Consider the following 24,719-nt stretch of genomic DNA (forward strand, 5'->3'; position numbering starts at 1 on the left):
TGGTCCTAGGTAAGGAGGTATTCAGGCTGAACAGGCCTCCTGGGTTGGGGGTTGATTTGACGTGGTCCTAGCCCACCATGGATGGGGGAGGGGGTGTGTGTGTGTGTATGTAGGGGTATTCAGGCTGAACAGGCCTCCTAGGTTGGGGGTTGATTTGACGTGGTCCTAGCCCACCATGGATGGGGGCGGGGTGTGTGTGTGTGTGTGTGCGCGCGCGCGCGCGTGTGTGTGTGTGTGTGTAGGGGGCGTATATACAGTTGCACTGATGGGGGGCAGGATGTGCAGCTGTCTTATGGAGGGATCTGTGTATGGTCACATTTGGAGGGTGTGCACACGTGTTTTGGCAGGTGTGCACATGTGTGTATGGTCGCATTTTGGGGAAGTGCAGTTGCAGTGTGTGTAGGCTGTGGCCCAGTCAGGAGGCAGGTGGAAGCAGGGGGTCACTTGGAGAGCTTGCTGATGACTCTGATCAGAGCTGCATTCTCATCCTTCAGGCGCTGGTTGTCGGCTTTCAGGTCTGAGAGAGCCTGGCAGAAGGAGCAGGGGCAGTTATTCGTCCAGAGCAGAGGCCTGGAGTCACCCAGTGCAGGATTCTCGCCCTCCCACCCTGCAGATCAGAGCTCTCTTGCTCAGTACTGATCACAGCCCTGGGACTCTCACAGCTGTGGTCCACTCCCCCTCCGACAAACTAAACAGACCTCAGACCCAAATAAGAAGCCCACCCAGCCTGGCATCACCCCCACACACATCAGATTCATAGCACCATCTAACATCCCTCTGCAGATTACACCTGTAACATAGCTCTCTAGCCCACTACTCAACTGTAACCACACACACTGCAACCCACCTGCCTTCAGACCTGTGCCCCCACACAGCCCAGCCCAGCCCTGAGCACCCCAGGCAGAATTTACCTTGAGCTCCTCCTCCAGCTCAGCTGCTTTCCGCTCCAAGGCCCTACGCTCCTGGAAGGTGGAAAAAGAGATAGGTGTGGGTGGGTCAACACCCACTGGAAGGCAGAGGGAGTCTGGGGCATGTGGGAGGGAATGGGGGGGTAGGGGGAATGTCTCAGCAAGGCAGAGCACCACAGAGCTGCTCTCCCCCACCCCCTGCCAGCCAAGCCGGGAGACGCTTCCCAGCAGGGGTAGAGAGAGGACGCTGGGAGGGGGGCGCTCAGGATGCCTCCAGCAGGAGGGCAGCAACTTACAAATCTTTCCAGCTCCAGCAGTGCTGGCCGCTCTGCAAATCGCTCCTGCCGCTGAAAGGGACAGGAAAGCACATGGTGCAAGGAGGAGAGGCCCATGTCCATCGCCCACCCCCACAACTGCAGCCAGCCAGTCCCCCTGCCTTGGGGCCAGATGGGTGCTAGTGGCCCCCATCCCATTCCTCAACTAGCCAGAGAAACCATGAGCATCCAGAGACCAACACCCATCCCTGAAGGAGGGGCCACATCTGGGCAAGAACTCCCATCCCTGTCTTGGGATGGGTACCACAGAGCTACCTGGAAGTGTTCTCCCCACCCAGCTTGACCTCCTGACCAGGAACAGAGCAGAACAGAAACACCTGACTCAGACCAAAGATCAATCATGCCCCAGCCCAAATATTCAGGGTTTAACTGAGCAAATACTGCCCCTGGGCAAACAGATTGGCATTGCTATGGATGCAGTGTAATGCTACGGAGTAGCCAGCAGGTGGAGCAGCAAGGTTCTCTGATACCCAATGTCCCCTTCTGCCAGGTCTGCCCTGCAGTGCACCCCATGCAGAGCTCCCTCTGAATCCTTCACTACAGCTGCCCCTTAGGCCTGGGGTTCAGGTCAGAGCTAGGACCCAAGTGACACACCCCTGAGGTGAAGAAGCTTTGGGATGGGATGCAGGGGAGAAAAGTGGGGAGCAGAACCCTGGCAGCCTAGGCCCTGCTCTAACCCACCAGAGCCAGGAGAGAACCCAGGAGTCCTGGCTCCTGGCTCTAAATCACTGGTGATCATTTCTCTGCTACTCAGACTATTGCCCTCTCCAGCCCTCCCAGAATCCTTTGCAACAAGGCATCTATTGGGCATAAGCTCTGTTAAGTGCAAGAGGCCCTTCACTCTAACAGCAGGAGGGCCACAGTGCTTGAGGGCCCGGGGCCCCTGCCCCAACCACCTGCCCCCAGCTCTTCACTCTGGCCCCCTTACCTGCGTCACCCGCTCCAGCTCCAGCTTGATCTGCGTCAGCTTCAACTGCGTTTCCTGCAGCTGCTCCTTCAGCTTCTCATTCTCCACCTGGAGGTCCTCATAGAGCTGCAGAGATGGGAGGTATCATGCTAAGCTGGGAAAGAACAGAGGCGTCCCAGCTCCCAGGCTCCACCAAGCCATTAGAGCACATTCCTTGCTCAGAGAAATGCACACATCCTGACCCCCAGCCATCTTCTCTAACTCACTGGTGCTTAACCTTTTGGCCCCCTAGGGCAGATAAGTGGCAAGGGGCCTGTCTGCAGGCTGGATCAGGCCTGGGCCCGGCACCACTCCTTCAAGCCAGGATTGAATCCTGGGGGGTTGGCACCATCCCCTCCTGGCCCCATATGCCAGGACTGGATCCCATGGGCACAGCCCCATCCTCTCCCACCTCTGGTGTACCAGGATTGGGTCCTGGAGGCCTGGCATCTACCACACACACTCCTGCTCCCACTCCCACACAAAGACCAGATCCTGAGGGCCCGGCGCTGCCTCTTCCTACTGAGATTAGATCTCAGGGGACCAACAATTGCCAGGATTGGGTCCAAGGGCCAGACCCAAGGGGCCTGCCCATGGGGAATGGTTTCTGAGGGCCTGGTACTACCCCCTCCTGGCTCCCTACCCTTGGATTGGGTCATGGGACCTGGGGCTGTCCTGGCCTGCCTCTGTACACTGGGATTGGGCACCAGAACAAGCATGCAGGGCCCAGAGATCCAACAGCAGTGCCACCACTACTCTGCTGCCAAATTTTTTAATCCATGGGAAGCCCCACTGGCCAGAGGAGCACTGCACCACAAGCCAGATTTGGCCTGCGGGCCAGAGAATGAGCAGCCTGCTCTACCCAAGAGACCCATATCCCCACACACAACTGAGAATTAGAACCCAGGTGCCCTGAGTTCCAACCACTGGAGTAAAGATAAGAGCTGGCTCCCTCTCCCCCTGGACAATACGGGACCCCCAGTGCTGGGAGGGCAGGAAGCAGTAGTTCAGTGCCAGGCCTTTTACCTTCTTGTAGTCACAGTCAAGATCCTCCCTGGAACTGCCCATACTGTTGTGCCTAGCAGAGTTGTAGGGACCCGTCCGGTTTGGCAAGAGGCTATTCAAGTGATCGGATATGCTGCTAAGACAGGCAAACAGACATTACTGGGAAGTCCTAAGTCTCCTAACATCCCACCCCACGATCTGGTGTCCCGGTGCTATGATGCAGCTGCCTCTGGGGTGGGGTACTTTGGGGGCTGGTTACACAGGGACCCCTCACACAGTGCCAAGATGCTGCTGAATTCTGGGGTGAGCTGTCCACAGTCTCAGTTTAGAGAGAGCTTCCATGCAGTGCTACAGCACTAGTGGAGCCCCTTGGCCCTACACCAGTCTCCAAGACTGGATCAGCCCTCCCCTGCTTAGCACAAGTACAATGAACCCCCATCCTGAGACTAGTAGGGTGAGGAAGATGATTGGCAGCACAGCCAGGGCCAACCTACATGTCTCCCACAGGTACCTGTATCCAGGAGCATCCTCGCTGTTTGCCTCGGGTTCCTCATTCTCATCGCCCTAGGGAGACACCAGAATTTGGTGGGGTGTGGGGGGGAAGGCCCCAAAGAAGCACACACATCAGCTACATATTCCCTCCTCTGACAGGCTCCCTGAGCTGAGCCCCCTCACAGATGAGCTGTAGCCCCTCTGATATCTCCCCAGGCTCTGCTCTGCCTTCCCAGCCTTTTCCCCCCCCCCCTCTATCCCAGATCAGCCCCAACAACCCTTCTATCTTGTAGGGGGAGGAGGTGGAAGAGATGCACTCCCCTGCTGCCCCCACTCACCTCACCACCCTGCACCATGCCTGTGGAGCGGCGCTCCCGCCGGCCTTTTCGGCGGTCACGGATAGCCAGGCGGTTCCGCAGCTCAACCTCTGCCTCCACGCCTGGCCCTGGCCCCTCAGGCTCCAGCCCTGTGACAACATTGTGGGGGGAAGTTAGTGTGTAAGAAGTGACTGCTTTAACTTACGGTGAGAGTTGGGCACACACCTGGAACTCAGTCTCTCTGCTGGGCTCGTTTCACCCAAAAATGGGAGGGACAGATGAGCAGAACAAGTCACAAGGGGGTAATTCATCACCTATAAAGAATCTTGAGGCTTACCAGTGCTGGGAGAGAACCCAGGAGGCCAAGCTCCCAGCCTCTCCCTGGTCTAAACCACAAGCCTTACTACCCAACCCCCACAGAGCTGGGATAGAACCCAGGTGTCCTGGCTCCCAGCCCACTGCTTCATACCAGAAGGGGTTTTACTTGCAGTGCTGCCATCTGCTGGGCAAACCTGGCACTGCTCGGCACTGAGAATTTCTTGGCTGGGCAGTGACTGGAGCTCACTGCTCTCCCCTCACAGGCAGCATCTGCCCACATCCTAGCCTGGACCCTTAGGCAGGAGAGATCCTTTCCTCCTCCTGCAGTCTTTCTTGCTGCCAGGAGACCCCAGTGGACTGTCCTGTGGGGAGGAAGGGTGGCACTTACCTTTCTTTGCCTGAGAGTTGACCACAATGGGATTCACAGTATAGACTGAGGAGCCCTCCAAGGCAGGAAAGCGGGAGCGCCGGGCGGAGTCCTGCAGGTAAGCAGCTGGCATAGAATCATAGAGTCGGACTGGAAGGGACCTCCAGAGGTCACATCTAGCCCAATCCCCTGCCTGAGGCAGGATCATCCCTATCCAAACCATCCTGCACTAATCTTTGTAAAACTGTCAACATTAACACAACATGAGACATCGCACCTGAACCTGCCACAGGTAAATCAGGGGGAACACAGCAGCTGAAGTCCTGCTGCTGTAAGAGGTTATTAATATATGTTCAACAGATCTTAGGTAAAGGCCATGCCGTGGCTACAGAGGAAGACAATTCTCCCCATACCCCCAGTCTACACCAATCTGACTAGGGGGGAAAATTCCTTCCTGACCCCAATATGGCAATCAGTCTGACCCCAAGCAGGAGGCAAGATCCTCTAGCCAGGGACCTCCAGGTTTAAGTCCCAGAAGAAGCCTTGGCACAGCCCAGTCCCAATCCCCAGCCTTAGCTGCGGCCAACATCCAATACCCCTAAGGAAGGCTTAAAAAAGAAAGAAGGGGGGGGGAATTCCCTCTCAGCCCCATGCAGCAACCCACAAACCCCAGAAGCCTGGCAAATACCCACAGCAGAACAAACACAGAGCTACATCTAGATCATCCCTGACCAAGGCCTGTCAAAGCTTTTCTTGAACCCCTCCAGTGATGGAGAGTGCACAGCATCCCTAGGCAGTCTGTTCCACTGCCTCACAGCTCTAACAATGAAAAAGGTTTTCGTGATATCCAATCTAAACCTATTTTGTTGCAACTTCAAGACATTGGTCTGCGTCCTACTCTGCAGCAAGAGAAAAGAGGTGCTCTCCTCCTCTTCTTAACAGCAGCCCTTCAAGTATTTGAAGGCTGCTATCATGTCAGGCCTCCTAAGTGCCTTTTCTGCAAGCTGAACATGCCAGCACGCCCAGCAATGCCCTGAGAACAGACTACAGGCTGCACCCTGCAACCCCATCCTGGGGAACAGCTTCCAAATCTTGAAGATGGAGTGACCACTGGTTCAGCCCCACTTGGCCTGGTATCCCCACCTCCTCCCCACTCCCGATCAGTCCCATTTAAACCTAGCATCCTGCTCTCTCCCTGCATACCTATGAACCCCCCCATTCACTCACCGCAGTCTCCAGAGGCTGCTCCCCTTCTCCCCGGTCCCGCTTCTCATCTTCCCTGATTCGCTGCTCTGAGACCTTAGTGTCCACAGTTCGGCCAATGGTCTTCTCTGCTTCCTTCAGGTCAGTGAGAGTAACACCCTGGAAAGCAGGGAGGAGGGTTGGGGGAAGCTGGTCAAAGCAGAGCAAACAAGGCTTCTACTATAACCTGGGAAAGGGGTGGATGGCAGCTGGGGTGCAACTGCTGAGGTGACAGCCCAAACCACAGAATAGTGTCACCGAGCTAATACAGTCAGTAGCAGGTGGGAAAAGAACCCAGAAGTCCAGACTCCCAGCCCTCCCTGGAGCTCTAACCCACTAGACCCTCCAAAAGCTAGGAAAGAACTCAGTTGTCCTACCTCCCAGCCCCACCTCTAACCACCAGACCCCACCCCCACTCCATGTACCTGAGTGGACCGTCGGGACTGCCTCATGAGCCGTGACCTGGCTTTGCGCTGGGACTCAGACTCCTCATCCCGCACAGGGGTCTGGTAGGACCTGGGGGGGGGAAGATGGGCAGGTTAACAGGAAGAGTAGAAGCAGGGGTTTGTAAGGTACCTGGCACCATGATGCAGCTACTTCTGGAGTGGAACACAGGAGCTGTTTATACAGGAACTTCAAGCCTGGTGCTGAGATGCAGCCAGCTCTGGGGTGGGGGCAAGGGTCTAACAGTCAACAGCAACAAAATATCGTTGCAGGAGCTATTTTCCAACCAAGAAGGGCACTATCCTGCTGTGACCCAGATACCCATCTCCTCACAAAGCTAGAAAAAGAATCCAGGAGTCCTGCCCATACTCTGTGAATCAGACACAGGAGTTTCAGGATGCTCAGATTCCTATGGTGGCAGCCACCAAAGCTGGATCCCTGCTGCCCCCTTACCGTCGGCGGTCCCGGGGGTCTGTGCTGGAACTGCTGATGCTGGAAGGGGGAGGCTGGGGAGGGGCATAGCCCCCATCAATCTTCATCTGCAAGCCACCTTCTGAGCTCCTGAAGTAGTAATGCAGAGAGAGCCATTAAGATATCAATCCAGGGGGTATGATCTGCTTGCTGCATAACCATCCTTGCTGGACCCCACTCCTTTCCCAGAACCGGGATCAGAGGCAATGTGTAGGGAGTGCACACAGGTACACGTGCACCTCCTGCATAACACTGCATCCCCTGCAAAAAGACACCACTAATAGTATTGGTGGTGCCTGCAGGCGGTCACCGCTCGCCACCCAGCTGCCAATACTGCCAGCAACATCTATGGGGAGTCCATGATCACTGCTGGCTGCTGCGCCTGCAGGTGGTCACTGATCCCTGGTCAGCTCCACCCCCAACCCCCATTGCCAACAGTGCTGGCGGCATCTGCAGGAGCTCCCAGCTTACCACCACCACCAGTGCAGCTGCGCACCCCCAGCCGCCGGAGGCACATACTGTTCATGCCTGGGACAGAGCCCAGGCATCCTGGCTCCCAGACCCCTCTACTCCCAGACCCCATAAACCCCAAATCCCCTACCCCAGATTGGGGGATGAGATCCAGGCATCCTGCCCACACCTGACCACTGTGACTGCAGTCAGGGGCACAGGAGGACACTCACGTTCTGTGGGGCTCTGACTCGGGAAGGGCAAAGATCCGGCGGGTGGGGGTTGGTGGGACCCGAGCAAGGCGAGGTTCCTTGTTCTGAAAAGGAAGCAAGAGACGGACCCGCGAATGAATTTGCCCTTGCTGGCCCAGGCAGGGCTACAACTGGCTCTGACTGAGAGAGGGGGTTACTCAAGACAGCTGGATACAGGAGGGGGTGAGATTTGTTTTTGCTGCAGCAAATAGGGTGGGGAGCCACTTATAGTGGCCATGGGGGCAGTTAAGACAGAGATGAAGTTATTTCCAAGTGGGAAAGAACACAAGCATTCTGGCTCTCAACCCCCACCCCCACCTCTTAACAATTAGTCCTCACTGATTTCCCACACCCAGTGCTAGAACCCAGGAGTCCTGGGCTAAAACACAGAGGTTCAATAGCAAAGAAACATTAATTAGAAAGAAACTGGTAAGAGCAGAGTTAAGGTAAAAAGTGTGGTCCACTGGGATCCTAAATGATCCCCCACAAAACCTCGGGGGCAAGAAGGGGCTCTAGCTAAGCAACTAACCCTGGCTGAGAGCATCAGTGCCCCTCAAGCCTCCCAGAATACACTAGGGCTACCTTCACATGGGCTAATAAAGGTGAGGTGGGAAAAGACCACACCCCCTATGGGCGGAGTCTCCTACCAGGTCACCTGGCGCACTCCCTTCCTCCCGACTGGCTACCTCTGAGGCTATGCTGGACTTTTTGGCTAACCCTGGACCAACCAGATTCCTGTTCCACTTCTGCAGGAGCTCCCAGATGTCCTGCGGCTGAGGGTGAGGGAAAGCAGGAGAAGTTAGTGAAAAAGGAAGAGAGAGAAGACAGACACAGGCAAGGCAGTTGCATACACCAACGCACACGCTTTGCATGGTGGGAAAATTTTCACTTCCCACAATCCTCTCTGCTGAGAGAGCAGGCAATATTGCTTGCGCACATGCTTTGCATTATGGGAAAAATCTTTACTTCTCAGAACTCTGTGCTAAGACATAATAGGCAGCAGTTGGGCATACAATTTGCATTATAGGAAAACTGGACTATGGAAAGTCTTCACCTCCCCTCATCCCCCCTGCTGAGGTATAATAGACTATATTGGCTGGGTATGTGCTTTGCAGTATGGGAAAAAAATCTTTACCTTCCAGAACTTTGCTGAACTACAATAGGCATCAGTTTGACACACACTTTGCATTATGGGAAAATTGCTTTGCACTATGAGAAGTCTTCACTTCCCATATTCCTCTCTGCCAAGGTATACCAGGCAATACTGGCTGGGCAGACTCTTTGTACTATGGAAAAAGTCTTCACCTCCCATAATCCTCCCTGCTGAAGCATAACAAGCAATATCAGTTGGGCATATGCTTTGCATCACAGGAGAAATCTTTACCTCCCATTATCCTCTTTGCTGAGATGCAAAAGGAAAGGCTAAGTGGGCACAGACCCTGCCTTGCAGGGGAAAGCCCATTCCCAGAATCCTGTGTGGCAGGCCCACAAACCAGGCCTTGCCCATACTGGTGGAGCCAGCCCCACATGGCCAGTGTTTTGCAGTGGTTCCAGTCTGCTACTGGGGTCCCACATGCAGGAGACTGCTACATGTGGACAGCTGGATGCACCCCCCGCCCCATGCCTGTAGAGGAGCTGGGTGCCAGGCTTTGCTCCTGCCTCCCCTTCCTTCCCATCTCACCTTCTCATCGGTGTCCAGCCGGGGACTGGATGCTGAGCGCTTGATCCCGCCCTCCTTCGGGGCAACCTCCTCCAGCTGGGCATCCTGCAGGACCCCAAAGCTGCCAGTCTTGCGAAGCCCTGCCCTCCAGGCAGGTGTGGGTACCTTCTCAGGCTCTGCAGTGTGGCTGGGCCCTCCAGAGAACTGTGGGGAAGTGGCAGGTGGGGGTGGGAGACAGAAATACAGAGGAGAGGAGTTGGGAAGGGGGAGGAGGAAAAGGGAGCGGAGTCAGGATGGGTGAAGGGAACTGACCCCCAAGGGGGAAGGATCTGAAGGGGATCAGAAAGCTGTCAAACACCATGCAGGGGTGGCAGCCAGCCTGTGTGGCCCCAATTCCATTGCTACCTCAGGACCCTCCACTGACAATCCCCATGTACCTCTGCACCAATCCCATGTGCCCCTGGCCCTCACCTCTCCCACTCCCCTATGGCACACCACCTCCATTTCCCACCTCTTGAACCCTGCCCCCACCACCTTGCTCTTCCACCCTCTCACTTTCAACCAGCTGCCAATAAAACTTAAATCTGCCCCTCTCCAAGATCCCATCCCCATTTTCCTCCCTCAACCCCAGGACATGGGAGCAACTGCCACTCAGCTCCACCCTCAGCCCCTTGTAGTGCAGCAGCCTCTGATGCCCATGAGCCATATTAAGGGGCAAGGAAGAAGATCATGGGCAGGGCAGGGGTGCAGGAGGAGATAACAGCCCTCCCCCACCCCACAGAGCTTTGGGGTCTGGACATTATTAAACAAGGTGGGGGACAGGGACTGGTTGGAAGGAATTGGATAGGGTAGGGGTAAGGAGGGAAAAATCACCAAGCAGGGTTTGTCTTGGTTTTAGGCCCCCCCCCCCCCCCCCCCCCGCCATCCCACATACAACCACAGCTGTTGAGAGTTGTCCTATGTAGAGTTTAGGTCCTGGATTAGTGCAGTGTGGTTTGGCTAGGGCTCATCCTGCCTCAGGCAGAGGGTTGGATTAGATGCCCTCTGGAGGTCCTATCCAGCCCTGCTTCTCTATGATTGCATAACACAGAGAAGCCTCACTCAGCTCTGTCATTATCATGTAAAGCATTACTCCTGCCCAAGAAACCCAACATCTCATAAGGTGGGGTGGATGGAAGGGGTGAGTGACTGGGGAATGCTTAAAAGCCTCCAGAGCTAGCTCTCTGCTCCCCATCCCCTCAGGGGTCTGTCCAGCTTTTAGCGTCTCTGCTGAGTCCTGTCACTTAGACTATAATTGGAAAGAACCCTTAAGGAACTGCCTTGAGTGCAGGTAAAAAGCAAAAGTCACTTAACAGCAAGTGATCACCCTGAGAGGAAGATTTTTTCTACACCCCACCCCCACCACCAGGCCCACCCTCCTACCCCAGCAAGCAGCTGGGAGCCAGTGCCAGTGACAGGGGGAAAAATAGTTCTATCATATCTCCTGCAGGATCTACATACTACTGCAAGAGATGATCTATTTGCAGTGCTACTCCCACCCCAAACCCCATGAGAAGGGAGTGACAGCAGCCCTAGCCTAGAAGACAGGACAGAACGTGGGAAGGAGCCAGAGCCAGGGATGCTATTTGCAGTGCTGATGGCTCGAACAGTATCACAGGACACTGAACAGAGGCAGAAAACCCAAGAAATTTATCTTATGACCCCTGCTCCCCTCAAGAGTAGGGAAATCTGGGACCAGAACCAGTAGGTTGCTGGAGGGGCTGTCTGGGTCAGGCAGGAAGCCCCCAACCCAAGCAGAGGGAATATGTGTGTGTTCACAGTAGAGGACATGATGTGTTTCAAGGCATAGGACTGTTGGGAGCTGGGATGGGGGAGATACTATCCTCCAAGATCTCCCAAAATACAGGCAGAGAATGGCCCAGCCTGACACTGCTAGGTAAAAGATGCCCTTGGCTTTCAGATACAGCTAAGACAAGCTGTCGGCAAGGCAAGGGGCTCTGACCACGCAGGCAGCAGGCAAGGCTGAGGCAGAGGTTATGAGAATAACAGGGTTCTGGCAGTGTGTTGTTCCAAGCTTGGGGCACATTAGAGCAGGGGGACAGGGTCTGAGCAGCCAACAGTTCCAGCATTGAAGGCCCGTACACCAGGGCACCCAGCACCACCAGGCTCCCGGCTGGCTTAGCACAGCACCAAGCATGAGGGGCCTTCAAATCAGCAGCCCCGATGCACATGGAGTGGCATGCAGGAGGTAGAGAGCGAAGAGGGGAAGGGAGAAGAGCCAAAAGGCAGGTCTACCCACCAACAGAGCTCCCATGAGTCACCAGCTCTCCTCTCCCTGCAGCTGGGAGAGAACCAAGGAGTCCCAATTCCCCATCCTCTTTCCCCCACTCAAACACAACAGATGTCCTCCCCCTTTCTTCCTCCTCCATCTTCTAGAAGGTCCCCAGGAATAGATGAAGACAGTTAGGAGCATCTGGAGCCAAGCCAGAAGTTTGGGCTGATGATGGGCAAAGTACTAAACTACCCCAGCCCTGCTGGTGCCCCTCAATCCCAACCCACAACCCCTTGCTGACATAGCCCCAGCCCTGCCAGTGTTTTTCAACCCCGACTTGCAGCTTCCTTGCTCCCCTAGACTTGAGATTCCCTACCACCTCCCAGAGCTCCGCTAGCACCTTTCACTCCTGACCAAGCTGAGAGAGCAGGCTGATTCTAGCCAACTCATCCTGCAGGATTCCAAACCCAGTGGCCTTTGCAGAGCTGACTCTACCATAGGCAAGATGATGGAACTAGGAAAGGTCTGGGTAGTAGGACTCCCAATAAGCCCTGCATGGAAGGCAGGGCTTACCGCAGCTTTTTGACCCCCCTGTGCTACCAGGATGATGCCTGTTTTGCGCAGCCTCTGTCGCCACAAGGTTGGCCCCAGGGGATCACAGTTGGAAGAGATGAATGCTAGCACAGACTGAGAAGGGTGAGAGGCACAGAATGGCATGGGGGGGGCGGGGAGGGGATTGGCAGATGGAGGGGAAGCCATCCAAGCAGCAAAAGGATCAAATTGGGGGTGAAGGGGTTAAAAAGAAGAACAGAAAGAATCTGGATGCAGCCATGTTATACACAGGCAGGGGTGAGAGTGCAGGGGGTGCATCGAGCTCAAATCATGGCTGATAGAGGCAAGGGTCCTAGTCTGGCCCTGCTGCCCCTGGCTTGGCAACCTTCAGCCCCATCCCCCAGCCTCATGCTTAGCCCAGTTTTAGGGTTCAGGAGAGAGTTTCTGGTCCAGAAAGAAGGTGTGCTGGGCTCTGGGAGCAAAGTCCCCCTTCAAACTGCTCTGCCCCATCTCTCGGGGGTGTGGCTGACTAGTCCTTGGAGAAATGGGTAGAACATGCAAAGACAGCTGTACTGGAGGGGAGGCAGGTGATGATATCATTGGTAGGAGGTGGCCATGGTGCTGTCAGTATCAGCATGGCATAGAATAGGCCTCAACTCCATCGGAGTGTGCTAGACTGGGGACAGAACCCAGGAGTCCTGGCTCTCACCTCCCCCCAGGAACCCAAATCCTTCCCCAGAGCTAGAATTGAACTCCTGAAGTCCTGGTTCCCAGCCCCTTCTGGTACAGGCCAGGGAAGATACTGAATAGGTGGCTACATCATGCTAAACCTATCTGGTTCAAACCTCTCTCTCCACAGCATCCATTTCTGCCACTGTCAGAGACACATATATTTGTTGTGCCATGATTTGGTGAGCATAAGCCCACCATGAAAATGTTGAGCCTGCCTTAGAGAGGCTGTTGAAGACACTACAACCGATTCTGAGAGACAACAAATGTTAAAACAGGAACAGAAGTGCAGGTCAAAGATTAATAACAAGTGCTCCAACTGTCGAGGACCGGATACTGGGCTAGATGGATCATTGGTCTGACCCAATAAGTTCTGCTGTTACCAGAAAGTCCCCACTCCCCTCCCAGGACTGGGAGAGAACCCAGGAGTCCTTGCTCCCCACCCCAGCTCCACATGCCCCCAGACCACACTGTTAACTATGACTGAAGATGTAACCCAGAAGGACTGCCCTAAGCACTACTCTACAGAGGAGACGGAGCCTTCATGGTAAGGCTCCATGCCCCAAACCCAGCGTAGCTATATCCTACTTGGGAATCGGGCGTCTCTGAAAAGGATGTAGGCAGAAAACAAGAGAAGCCCAGAGCTGCCTTCACAAGCCCCAGAACCCTCCCCAGCCCCAGCCCTATCCAGCCCAGAGAAAAGATGGATGCCTCCTGCCTACACACACCACCAGCTGAGAGGGGGCTTACCTTCTGCCCAGATATCGTGGAGGCAATGGGAGGTATGGTGACCCCATTCAAGGTGCTCTTCTCTTGCAAGGGTGCTGCCTTCTTCACCTCTGCAGCGAGGAGACAGGAGCTGAATTCATATGAGCTCAAGCCCACAGGTTCTTCACTGCCCACTCACCCGGCCAACCCCCATGTGCCCCAGCCTAGTATTCTGCCCCCTACCACTGGGCTTGTCAGGCTCTTCGCCTTCAGAAGCAGAGCCGCTCTCCTCATCCCCAACAGAGATAGGGCCCAGGGTCTTGCGCTCCTTGGACTGGTCCTGGACTGAGATCTTCTCTCGGCTGCTCATGCGACAGACTGAGCTCCTGGGGGAGAGGGAAGGGGATTAGCAGAGGTGTGTGAAGGGAGCTGGCCTCCTTAGGTCATCCACCCACTTTGGGACTACCACTGGGCCTCAGATGACAGAATGGGGGTGGAAAACAGCCAGGCTGTACCACTAGGGGGCACCACAGAACCAGCAAATGTCACCTAGTCTTCCCACCACCCTAAACCTTGTCGGTGCCCCCCACTCTCAACCTGCAGCCCATTGCCAGCCCAGTCTGTCCCCACCTCCCCAGCCCCTGCTAGCACCTCCCACTCCCAACCTACAATCCCTCCGCTACAGACAGCTCCGTCAGTGCCCCTTGTTCATGAGTCAATGTCCCTTTCCAGGACTGACAGATGAAGTAGTTGGCCCACCGTGAAAGCTACAGCTACAGCTACAGCTGAGCCAGGATGCCTGGGTTCCATCACCATTTCTGGGAAGAGGGTGGGGTCTGGCAGGTTGGAGATGTGGAGGCTGGGAGCCAGGATGCCTGGGTTCCATCCTGGCTCAGGGGGGAGTGGAGCCTAGCAAGTGGCTTTTGCACCAAACCTTCTATGTCTGCAGCAGCTGGTTCCTCAGATCACAGTTAGGAGGTGTTGCCTAAAGGCTCTGAGACTTTCTCTGCTCTGCATTCCCAAGCCCTCCCTTCTTCCCCCACTCACTCCCCACATACAGCCAGACCCCCACTCACCTCCTGTGCTTGCTGGTGTAGGCTGGCTGCTGCTCCATGCTGGTGTCAATTACTGCTTGCTTCAGGTTGGCTTCCTTTTTGCTGCGCAGCTGTGGAAGGGAAGCAAGCTCTTACTGGGCCTATGCACTCCCCACCTCCCCCTTGGGCAGCTCCAGATTAGGGAGAATACTGGGAAGGCAGCTGGGATCCACCGGACAACACAAGATATGTAGAGGAAGAGGGCAGAGCTGGAATCACTTTGCATGGCAAAGCTGGGTGGTAGGATGGGGGACAGCAGATAGGACCTGACTCCACAAAGCCTGGAGAACAGACCTCATCATGGCCAAGGGCAGTGTGGGGCAAGCAGACCCCCCCAGTCCTGCACACTGCCTGTCCCAGTGATGCAATATAGGGCAGCTTGGCATCATCCCTGCGTTTGGGGGGGAAAAGGGGAGGCTATGAGGCATGGGGAGGGACAGAGATCAACAGGATGTGAGGAGGTAGGTTCAGAGGCAGGGAACAGTGACAAGGGGCAGGATGCAGGCACTCACATCCTCCTGCTTCTTCTGCAGCTCCTCCAGCAGGCCAAGCGTGTACTCATCAGCCAAGTCAAATGGCCGCTGACCCTGGGAGGGGCAGGAAGGGGCAGGGGCTAAGAAAGGCTGCCCATCCCCCCACTGCTAACTACCATGAGCACCAGCCCTGCCACCTCCTTTCCCAAGGAGGAGGTAAAGATCATCCAGGCTGGGATTTCTCCATTGTGGGTCAGCAGCTGCCACCCCCAATCAACTTCTCTCACCCTCATATGCCAGCTCTGGGGCCCTCCCTCCCAGCTAAACTCTGCCACCTCCACCCCAGGGATGCAGCTATGAGGCCACTCACCACATTGTTGAGAGTGTTCATGTCACAGAGGTGCTCAGCCAGCAGACGACAAGCCTCTTCCACTCCCCAGTGCGCGGCAGCATGCAGGGGCGTCCAACCATCCTTGTCCTGCACATTGGGATCATAGCCAGCCTGCAGAAGCAGCCTGCATGGATGGGGGGTGGGGAGAAAGGGAGACAGTCAGGACTCCTGAGTTTTAGCTCAGCCCTAGGAGAGGAACAGAGGCTGATGGGTTAGAGCAAGGCAGTCTTGGGAACCAGAATGCCCGAGATCTATCCTAGCTCTGGGAAGGGAGTGGGACCTGGTTGAGCAGGAAGCCAGGACTCCTGGGTTCTAGTCCAGCTCTGAGTAGGGAGCAGGACAAAAAAAGCCAGGACTCCTGGGTTCCATTACTAGTGTGGCTACGAAAGAGGGATGACATCCGCCCTAAAACCCACTACTTGAGAGCAGGACTGGGGCTGCCAAGGCTGGACAAAGTCCTGAGATTAACTCTTTGCATTATGGGTGGGAGAAGCCACCCTGGGCAAGTAGGGAAGGAAGAGACTTCCACCCCAGGGTTGGCAATGGGAATGGAGCAGGTTCTGATCCTGCTTCTCCAGGAGAGGCTAGGGAGCAGAGTACAAAGCCCACAGGCATGGGTGTGGGGAATGCTATCCCCACAGATCCCAGGAGCCTCCGAGTCAGCTGGCTGTCCCAGCACTTCCCCATGGGAATAGAGGAGCAGGGACTGGGACAGGCATCTCCTGACTACCCTGGTGCTCAAAGGCGCAGGGCTGATTTCAAGACAAGGACTCATGCCCCAAGAGCCCTGATGTCCCAATATTGTGTGAAGCTGATGGAATAGAGCTGTCTGGAACTGAGGCCCTCCCCACCCCACCCCAAGAGCACTGGCTTGGATCTTCTCCAAGCAGGATCCTTGCTGACTCAGTATATCCCTCTCACCTCATGACCTCAATGTAGCCTTTGGCTGCTGCCACATGCAGGGCACTGGCACCAGTCTTGGGGTGCCGGGTGTCATCAATCTTGCCGGCATTCAGCCACTGGCGTGTGTCCTGCAGCATGATCTCCTCCTCCTCCCGCTTGGCAGCCTCCACGTCCACCCCTGCAATGGTAGCAGGGACATCAGGGTGAGCCAGACACTACAGGTCCTGCCCCTTGATGCCCTGCCTCTGCCACCCCCCGCTCACCTCGCTTGGCAATCTCGGCACTCAGCATGGCCTCCATGCCATCGTCCTCAGCAATGTCCAGAGGCACGTCCCCATCACTGTTCACCGCTGCGATGTTGGCACCATGGTCCAGGAGGTACCTGGGGAGAGGAGTGGGCTACACCAAGGCTGGACTCATGGGCCAGTCCAACCCAACATTCCTGCTCCCTCCCAAAACCCAGACCCATGGGCCAGTCCAACCAAACACCCCTACTCCCACCCCCATATCCCAGACCCATGGGCCAGTCCAGCCTAGCACCCTGGCTCCCCACCCCCAACCCAGACCCATGGGCCAAACTAATCTAGCATCCCTCTCTTCCCCCACAACCCAGACCCATGGATTAGTCCAGCCTGATCACTCCCCACCCCCTCAAACAAGACCCAAGATCCAAACTAGCCCAGTGTATTTCCTTGCCTCCATTTATTAGCCCAATGTACCTAACTCATTTCTCTTCCATGCAGAACGGAACCATTAGCACATCCCACCCTTGACTCTGAATAGCACCCCCCATCCTGACAGTCCCATTTCTCTGCACATCTTTCCAACCTTCCTCCCACAATAACCAGGCTCTGGGCTGAGCCCTGACACAAGGATCGGCAAAGGGGGACAGGACTAGAGAACACAAGCCCCTAAACCCAGGAGCTGCAGCAGGGAAAGGAGCCCAAGATGGGCAGGGAGGGGGTGTGATTGGAATGGCTAACAAGGATTGTGGGGGGAGGATGTAGAGGAGGGTGTCAAGGCACCCTAAAACTGCAGGAGAGAACCAGGGTGGCATTATGCCTGGGAGATGATCCCATCCTCTAAGGCAGGGGGGCTTTCCTACCACTATCTGAGAGGTGGGGAGGATCAGATGGGGGTGGAGTAGGGCAGCAGGGTTTTGGAGAGCTGATGTGGTGGGGCAGCAGGGTTCCCAGCCGGGAAGCAGACAGGTCTGCAAAGCCCCTTGAGGGAGGGAGATGGGAGATTAGACACCATGAGCCCCAGTAGGATTAGCACCGGGGGGATTATGGGGCTAATGGCAGCAGGGATTACGGGGGCTGCAAAGCAGAGCTGATGACGTGAGGAGGAGCACAGAGGACAGTCACACTGGGCCCCTCCCCTGCTCTGCAGTGCACCCCTGGCATGGCCCCAATGCAGCAGTCCCTTAAATACAGCACCACCACCTCAGTAACCCTGATCACAGCAGTGGGGCCTGCACCTCTGCCCCTTGCCCAGTCAGACAAGTCCCCTCGCCTGGCACCTGGGCCTAGCCTCACTTGCTGTGGCAGGGGCAAACACTAAGCTGGAAGAGCCCTGGCTCTGCCATGAAGGAAAGGGCAGGGCCCCAGGCTGGAGGCCCACTAATGCAAGCCCTGCTTCCATGCCCATATGAGCCCAGCCCCGATCACTCACTGGGCGATCTCCTTGTAGCTGCAGGAAGCAGCGACATGCAGGGGGGTCCAGCCCTCATTGTCAGCCTGGTTCACATTGGCACCGTTCTCCACCAGGAATTGTACCACCTCCATGTTCTCATCAATGCAGGCCTAAGGAGTGGGGGAAGAGGGGAAAGAAGAGAGCCATGGGGGATGGTCAGGGAGGCAGTGATTGGCCCCCTGATGCACCTGGAGAATGGAGCTCAACCCCTAGAGCCCCTTATTTTCCCAGACTGGAAGTAGAACCCAGGCATCCCGGCTCCCAGAGCCTCCCACCCACCACCCTGTGCTGTGGCAGAACCCAGGTGCTCCAGGTGTTGCTGGCATTGCTGCATGAATCAGCTGGGTCAGAGGTGAGTGAACAGCTTCCCCCTGCTTGTGCAACAGGGAAGGAGACTGAGGGAATGGGGGTTGGGGGAGAGGGACAAGCCCCCACGCAGCCTCTACCAAGCCAGCAACTCCCCTCCCCTCCCCCACCACCACTCTGCCCTCCCTGCACTTGCTGTTATAAATAACCCAAGCTTGGAATGCAGGACTTCTGCCTTTCCCATAACAGCTGGTTCCAAGAAAGTTGCTATGACAGTGCAGATCTCCTGAGCTGCATCCCTGTACAAAGACCCACACAGCAAGCCTGGGGCCCCAGAAATGCCACCCCCCCACAACTGGGAATGGAACCCAGGCATCCTGGCTTCCACCCCACATGCTCTAGTCTGATAGACCCCATTCCCCTCTCAGAGCCAGGACAGAATCCAGGAATCCTGGCCCTAGGGTGCTGCTCTACCCCAAACTCCACCTCCCTCTTAGAGCAGGAATAGAACAGATATGTCCTGCCTTCCAGTCCCCCACTTCTAATGCACGAAACCCTGCTCCCTTCTGTGGGGGGTAGAAGGGACAAGTGTCCAGGTGTCCTGAACTCCAGTACTTTACATAACCTTCTGTATCCCTGCCTGGCCCAGGGTTCATGGGACTGGCTAAGTCTGGGAAGCAACAGGTTGGGAATGGGGCCTCCAGCCCTCTGGGACAAGAAAAGGGAACATGAGATCTGGCATCAGCACCAGCTCCCAAGGTGCAACCACAAATAAATAGCAAAGAGGGGGAGGGGGCAGAAGAGGGCACAAAAAGGTGTTTGTGCACCGCAGCCACAACTAGATGCGGCAGTTTGGGAGAGAGGGGCATCAGAAGGGGTGAGCGGGAGTCCACAGCTGGGCTGGTAGGAAGGAGCCTGCAGACTGGGAGTTAGGTGGGGGGAACTGGTAGAGCTGGAAGGGGGAAGGGAGCTGCGGGTTGGGAATGCAGAGCAGTGGCAGGCTGGGTTTTGTGCGGGGAACACAGGTCAGGAATGAGAGGTACTGGCAGGGCTGTGCGGGGATCCCACTGAATAACAGATGTGTCCTCTATTTCAATTTCAGACCCTCCAGGATAGTGTCTGGAATAATGGGAGGTTCCCAACACCAAGGAGACCCAGGCCAGAGCCTGACCCCCTCACCCCCAAAGTTGGCTGGGCTGTGCAACTACCACCATGGAAGCCCCTTGCCTATGTTGAGGACACTGAGAACCAAGCAGTGAGTTCCCCTATTCCAACTTTAGAGGAAGAGGAGCCAGGGAGAACCCAGCAGGGAAAAAGCTGAGCTAAGGCTGAAGCCAGAAGCAACTGAGAAGCCACAGAGGGGAGACTCCAGGATGGCCTGGGCTGAGCTCTCAGCTGGTGCACACACTGTTCACACTCATCCCTGCTGGAAAGCAAGGGGAGTGGGGCTGACGCTTGGGGGCTGGCATTATACTGGCCCCAAAAAGAGCCGATAGGAGAATCAGGGACCAAGTCAACAGCACTTGAATCATTCCAGTTTGTTTGCAAGGACGCAGTAAACTGGTCCCTGGTGGACTTAAATTGGTGGAAAAATGGGGCCATGCCCCCTCAGGTCTGGGCTCCCCCAGAAAGCCCAAGGAGCCTTGGGGGCCTCCCAGACCCACAGCCAACCACCACAGGGAAAGGATTAACAGCAATTCCAGCATTCACCTTAGAGGGGAATCCCTGAAACCTGGGGTCAGGGGCACATGCAACCAAAAGCTGCAGGAACAAGAGGGAATGTATGTTGATGGATGCAGCACACCCCAGATAATAGAGAGATGCTGGAACTCCAGGTTCACACTAAGAAGTGTGCAAGTCCTGACATTTCTTCCTGGGAATGGAAGGAGGCAGAGGTATCCCAGAATTCTCTCTCTCAGGGCACACACCCCAGGAAGTACAGGGCAGGTGGGATTGGTGGGCTCACAAAGCTCCTGGGTAGTCTGCCAGAGACCACCCCCTCCCCGATTCACCTGCTTCACACCCTCACTTAACCCCCAAAAGCCTCCTTCTGCCACTCCCCATTCACTCAGACTCTCTCCCCACCCTCAGCCCACCTTTGTTTCCCCCCCTGCGAGGGTTGCTCTGGCTGGTTTGGGGGTGTGCCCTCGGCAAAGTGAATTGGGACTGAGCTGGGCAGCTTCCTGAGTGGCGGAAGGTAAGAGGGGGAGTGAAAGACCCCTGCTCTTTCTCTGCCATGGGGCTGGATAGGGGCTGGTGCCCCCTTGAAGAAAAAGGCTCCACACTTCAGCCATCTCCATATTAGAGCCTGGCTCATTGTCTCCCAGCTCCTCGGAAGCTGATGCTGGGAGGAGATGGGGGTGGAGGGAGGCTGGGGTCCAGGGAAGAAAGCCAAGGCTGTGAAGGGAATGAAGTCATGGAAAGTTGTGGGGGGGGAAAGTGTTGAGAGCTGGATTCTCTGATGAGAATCCCAGAGAAGGGCCTGGAGATAGCTTTGGCCTTGAGTAAACTCTACGGCATTCCCTGGCTCAGCCACGGGAAAGGCAGCAGGAGGGAAGAGCAGAGGAACCAAAGCAGCCCGGCCCCCGCCTCACAGTCCCAGGCTCCTGCCATGGGGCACTGAATTGGTGCCACACAGAATCAGACCTACAGGGAAACAGGGGACTGTGGGGTGGGAGTGAGGGGTACCAGGAGAGCTGGTGGGATGGGGACTGTGAGAGAGAGGCACCAGGAAACCTGTGGGGGCAGAGGGCTGTGTGGGGGAAGCGAGGGGATACCCAAGCCAGGCTCAGTGTGGTCTGTTTATTGCCAGCTCTGCATGACTGGGAAGGGGGCTGGCACCAGAACACACCAGACAGCAAAGCTCAGAGCTGCCAGGCACTCCCACCGCCCCCTGCCCCTCAGCCTGAAAATCCATCCTCTGGAGTCAGGCCAGACAAGGGACAACAGAGGTACACAGTGGAAGATGGTGACCTGAACCTTGGGGGTGTCCCCATAGCAGGTACAAAACAGGGACAACTCCCCTCCCTCACACCCACCCACCACAGACTGAGACCTGACCACCTCATTATGCAGCAGCAAATGAGCACGAGATGGGGCTGAGCTGGGGCCAGCTGATGCTGGCACTCCCCCCTCCACTGCTTGACACAAGAGGAGCCGTGTCCCACTCCCTAACCCCTGAGCAAGCCTGCCCCCAGCCCTGGGGTCAGTGCCCAGAAGAAGAGAAAGCCCCTGCCAGAAGCTGCCCCTAACAGGCCATGCCAGGCATGCAACTGATGGGTTCTGCTTTCCAACAAATTTCCCTTGCATGGGGGAGGCTGGCAGCCAGGACACCTGGGTTCTATCCCCGCTCTGGAAGAGGAATGCATCCAGTTCCATGAGCTGTCTACCCTGACTGCAGATTCCCCTCCGCTTTCAGAGCTGGGCTTTGAACCCAGGCATCCTGACCCTCTCAGTAGGCAGACCTGCTGGCTGGTTTTCCCCACTGCTGCTCTGATCCCCAAGTTCCACCTGGGTGGACTCTGGCAGACAAAAACAAAGGCTGCCCTAGTGATGTGAGGAATTGAGGAGCACAGACCCTGGGGGAGCTGCTGCTGCCCCTCAGCAGGGTGCAGGGCTGGGCATGCCCATACAGAGCATAATGGCCCCAGCTGCCTTGGTGCCCTCAGCTCAGACAGCACCGCTACCTTTCCCTCCTCCTTGCCCCCACCATACTCACCCCCCTGCTTCCTTTGCCAGAAGCCTCAGCGCCAGGACTCCCTCCCCAGTTCTGCTGCCACTTAGTTGCCCCCCTCAGCCTTCCTTGCCCACCCTCCATCTGCACCTGCCCCTGGCACCCAATTCCCCCTCCTTATTCCCACCCCACCACCCACAGCATACACCCTCTTCTGTAACTACCCCTCCTTCCAAGTGCCCCGCTCCTGCTCCACACCTCCCAGCTCCTGAGGATAGCTCCCCTCCAGCACCTGGAACTCCCCATCCCTGCCTCTGGTCATCAACTGCCTAACCGTAGCCCCTTCACCCCCCTGCTCCTGACTCCCTACCAGCATGACAAGAGCCTGCCAAACCCTACCCCCTTGCTTCCCAGATGCACCCTTTCCACAGGGGCTCTTTCTACCTTCCACTCCTCCCCCAAGGCTCCCCTCTGCCTAGACCCAATTGCCAGCCCCTGAGCTGGAGGGATTAGAGGACAAGAGACAACCAGAGCTTCAGCTTGCCAAGGAGCGGCAGTCAGGTGTTCCCTCCCACTGCCCCAACCCCAACAACTCCCTCCTCCTATGCTCCCCACCCCTTAAGTGGCTACCCCCTCCTCCTCACCCCCTGCCCCAACAGCTCCCTACAACTACTCATCCCCCTCCCCTCAGGACTTGAGCTTGGCAGTGGGGTGCCACCATTCACAACAGCAGCCACTTGCTCCCTACCCCCCACAACCACAAGGACCCCTTCTGCAACCACCCCTCCTCCTCCTCCTATAACCCAGTACTGTCCCTCTAGCCCTCAGCTACCCCTCCACACCCTTCTTCTCCTACCACCCCCCACCAAAAACTGCCTGTTCCTCCTCCTTGTTGCCCCTCACCTCCTCCCTCCCCAGCAGCTATCCCAACCCCCTCTCCAGGGCTTGAGCTCGCCAGAGGGGATCCCACTGCTGACAGCAGCAGCCACTTCGCTCCCGCACTACCCCCTCTTCCTACCCCAACTGCTCTCAGCTCCCCTAATAACTGTCACCTCTTCCTACCCCAAGGAGCCTTCCTTCAACCCCCAGCAATGGCCTCTTCCTCCTAGCCCCAGTACTGCCCCCCCAATCCCCCTTCTGCCCCAGCAGCTCCCTCTTCCTCCCTCAGGTAGCTACTCCACTGCCCTTCCCAGGCCTTGATCACACAGAGGAAATCCCAGTTCTAACACCGCCAGTTACTTCCACCCCCTCCTGCCTCCAACACCCCTTACCCTAACCCCAAGGACCCCGCCTCCTACCACGACTGTCCCATGCTTTCCTAGTAACTGTGTCCTCTTCCTAACCTCCCAGCAATGATACCCACATAACTTGACCTCACCAGAAAGATCCCACTGCTCACACCACCAGCTCACCCCACTGTCCCCAGATCCTCTAGTAACTACCCTCTCCTCCCACCCTACCCACCTGCAATGACCCCAACCCCCAAAGCAACGACCTCCTCCCCCTCCTGGCCCTTCTTCCGTTCCCAGCCTCAACCCCACACCCCAGCCAACAACTACCCCACCCCTCCCCAGAGCTGGCCCTCCCCACGGGTATCCCACTGCTCAAAGCACCAGCTGCTTCCCCCCACCCCTGCCTCCAGCATCCCCCCCTGCCACCAGGTCCTCTAGGAATTGCCCCCACCCCCAGCAATGGCCCCCCTCCCCAGGCCTTCCTCTCTCTGCAGGGCAGAAATCCCACAATCCCCCACCCATCCACTGCCACCAATGCTTCCATCTCCAACCCTACTTACCCCAGCCCCTAGGACTTGCCCCCACCTCCAGCAACGACCTCATCCCCCTCCCTAGGCCTTCCTCTCCCTGGGAAGCAACAATCCCACTGCCCCCCGCCCCTGGGAGCTGCCCTCGCCCTCACACCTGGTGCAGGGCGCTGATGCCGTCGGCGTTAGTGCCGTCGATGAGGCCAGGCCCGGGGCCGTCGGGCTGGGGCTCGGGCCCCCCACGCAGCATGGCGGCCGCCTCGGCCAGCTCCCCCGCGGCGCAGGCGGCCAGGAACTCGGCGGCGCGCTCGAAGCGGACGGCGCGGGCGCGGGGAGGACGCGGGGGGCCGGCCGGCGCCGCCGCCTCCCAATGCCGCAGCTGCTCGCGCCGCCGGGCCTGGGCCGCGGCCGCCGCCTCGGCCGCCATCGCCCCCCGGCCCCCGCCCGGCTTCCTGCCTCGGCAGCCAGCGGGGGCGCCGGAAGCGGGGGGCGGAGCGCCATGGAAACGGGCGGGCCCACCCCCGGCGTGGGGCAGGCCGGGAAAAGTGACCGCGAGGCATGCTGGGAGATGCGGGGCATCACGGGAAAGCGAGTCCCTGTCTGGGCATGCTAGGAAAGCGGGGGAGAGAGGAGTGCGTCACGGGAAGGGGAGGTGTTGCTCTCTATTGCACAGCGCCGCTGTCGCGGGGCATGCTGGGAGAACGGGAGTGGAGGTGTGAGCCATTGGTGGTGTGACAAGTGGGATCCCCGTGGGGAGGCCCAGCTCTGGGGAGGGTGCGAGGTTGCTGGGTGCGGTGTGGGGGTTAAGGCTGGGGAAGGAAGAAGGACCAGGAACAGCAGGAGGGGGCCCTTCAGAGAGCCCCGCCCAGGGGGCAGGGGCTGTGTCCAGGCTCTGGAAGCGGACGTCTGGGCTCTGCCGCTGGGACTGAGGTGGAACTGGAGCTTGCTCCATCCCCTC

The 24,719-nt window shown here is 57.1% G+C and overlaps 1 protein-coding gene across 3 annotated transcripts; it reads right to left on the reverse strand.

Annotated features, from left to right (window-relative positions):
* Positions 1-16: 16 nt before the first annotated feature.
* On the reverse strand, positions 17-24,256 carry PPP1R12C (protein phosphatase 1 regulatory subunit 12C). 3 transcript variants are annotated; one of them, XM_090046873.1, is made up of 23 exons: positions 23,919-24,256; positions 18,003-18,133; positions 16,592-16,710; positions 16,347-16,506; positions 15,405-15,549; positions 15,074-15,148; positions 14,544-14,632; positions 13,711-13,853; positions 13,510-13,598; positions 9,228-9,410; positions 8,194-8,319; positions 7,529-7,611; positions 6,828-6,935; positions 6,356-6,446; positions 5,916-6,050; positions 4,710-4,800; positions 4,025-4,152; positions 3,706-3,758; positions 3,216-3,327; positions 2,172-2,276; positions 1,205-1,255; positions 912-962; positions 17-527 (listed from the first exon to the last, which is right to left on the reverse strand). In XM_090046873.1, exons 1-23 carry the CDS (start codon positions 24,186-24,188, stop codon positions 441-443), a joined length of 2,625 nt encoding a protein of 874 aa, XP_089902999.1. In that variant the 5' UTR covers positions 24,189-24,256; the 3' UTR covers positions 17-440. The 3 variants fall into 3 exon arrangements, with proteins under 3 accessions (XP_089902999.1, XP_089902998.1, XP_089902997.1); XM_090046872.1 differs by lacking the exon at positions 8,194-8,319; XM_090046871.1 differs by lacking the exon at positions 8,194-8,319 and having other exon boundaries at positions 3,216-3,330.
* Positions 24,257-24,719: the final 463 nt, after the last annotated feature.

Source organism: Crocodylus siamensis, chromosome 5 (genome assembly GCF_052110815.1).
Source record: "Crocodylus siamensis isolate JL-2025a chromosome 5, ASM5211081v1, whole genome shotgun sequence".
Lineage (NCBI taxonomy): Eukaryota > Metazoa > Chordata > Crocodylia > Crocodylidae > Crocodylus > Crocodylus siamensis.

What these genes read in the sequence shown, in the direction of transcription:
- PPP1R12C (XM_090046873.1), bottom strand. Translation starts at nt 24,188, where the DNA reads ATGGCGGCCGAGGCGGCGGCCGCGGCCCAGGCCCGGCGGCGCGAGCAG. An exon ending in AGAGCCTGACAAGCCCAGTG is followed by an intron (nt 13,599 to 13,710) that starts GTAGGGGGCAGA and finishes TCCTCGCTGCAG; the next exon opens with AGGTGAAGAAGGCAGCACCC. An exon ending in GCATGGTGCAGGGTGGTGAG is followed by an intron (nt 3,759 to 4,024) that starts GTGAGTGGGGGC and finishes GTGTCTCCCTAG; the next exon opens with GGCGATGAGAATGAGGAACC.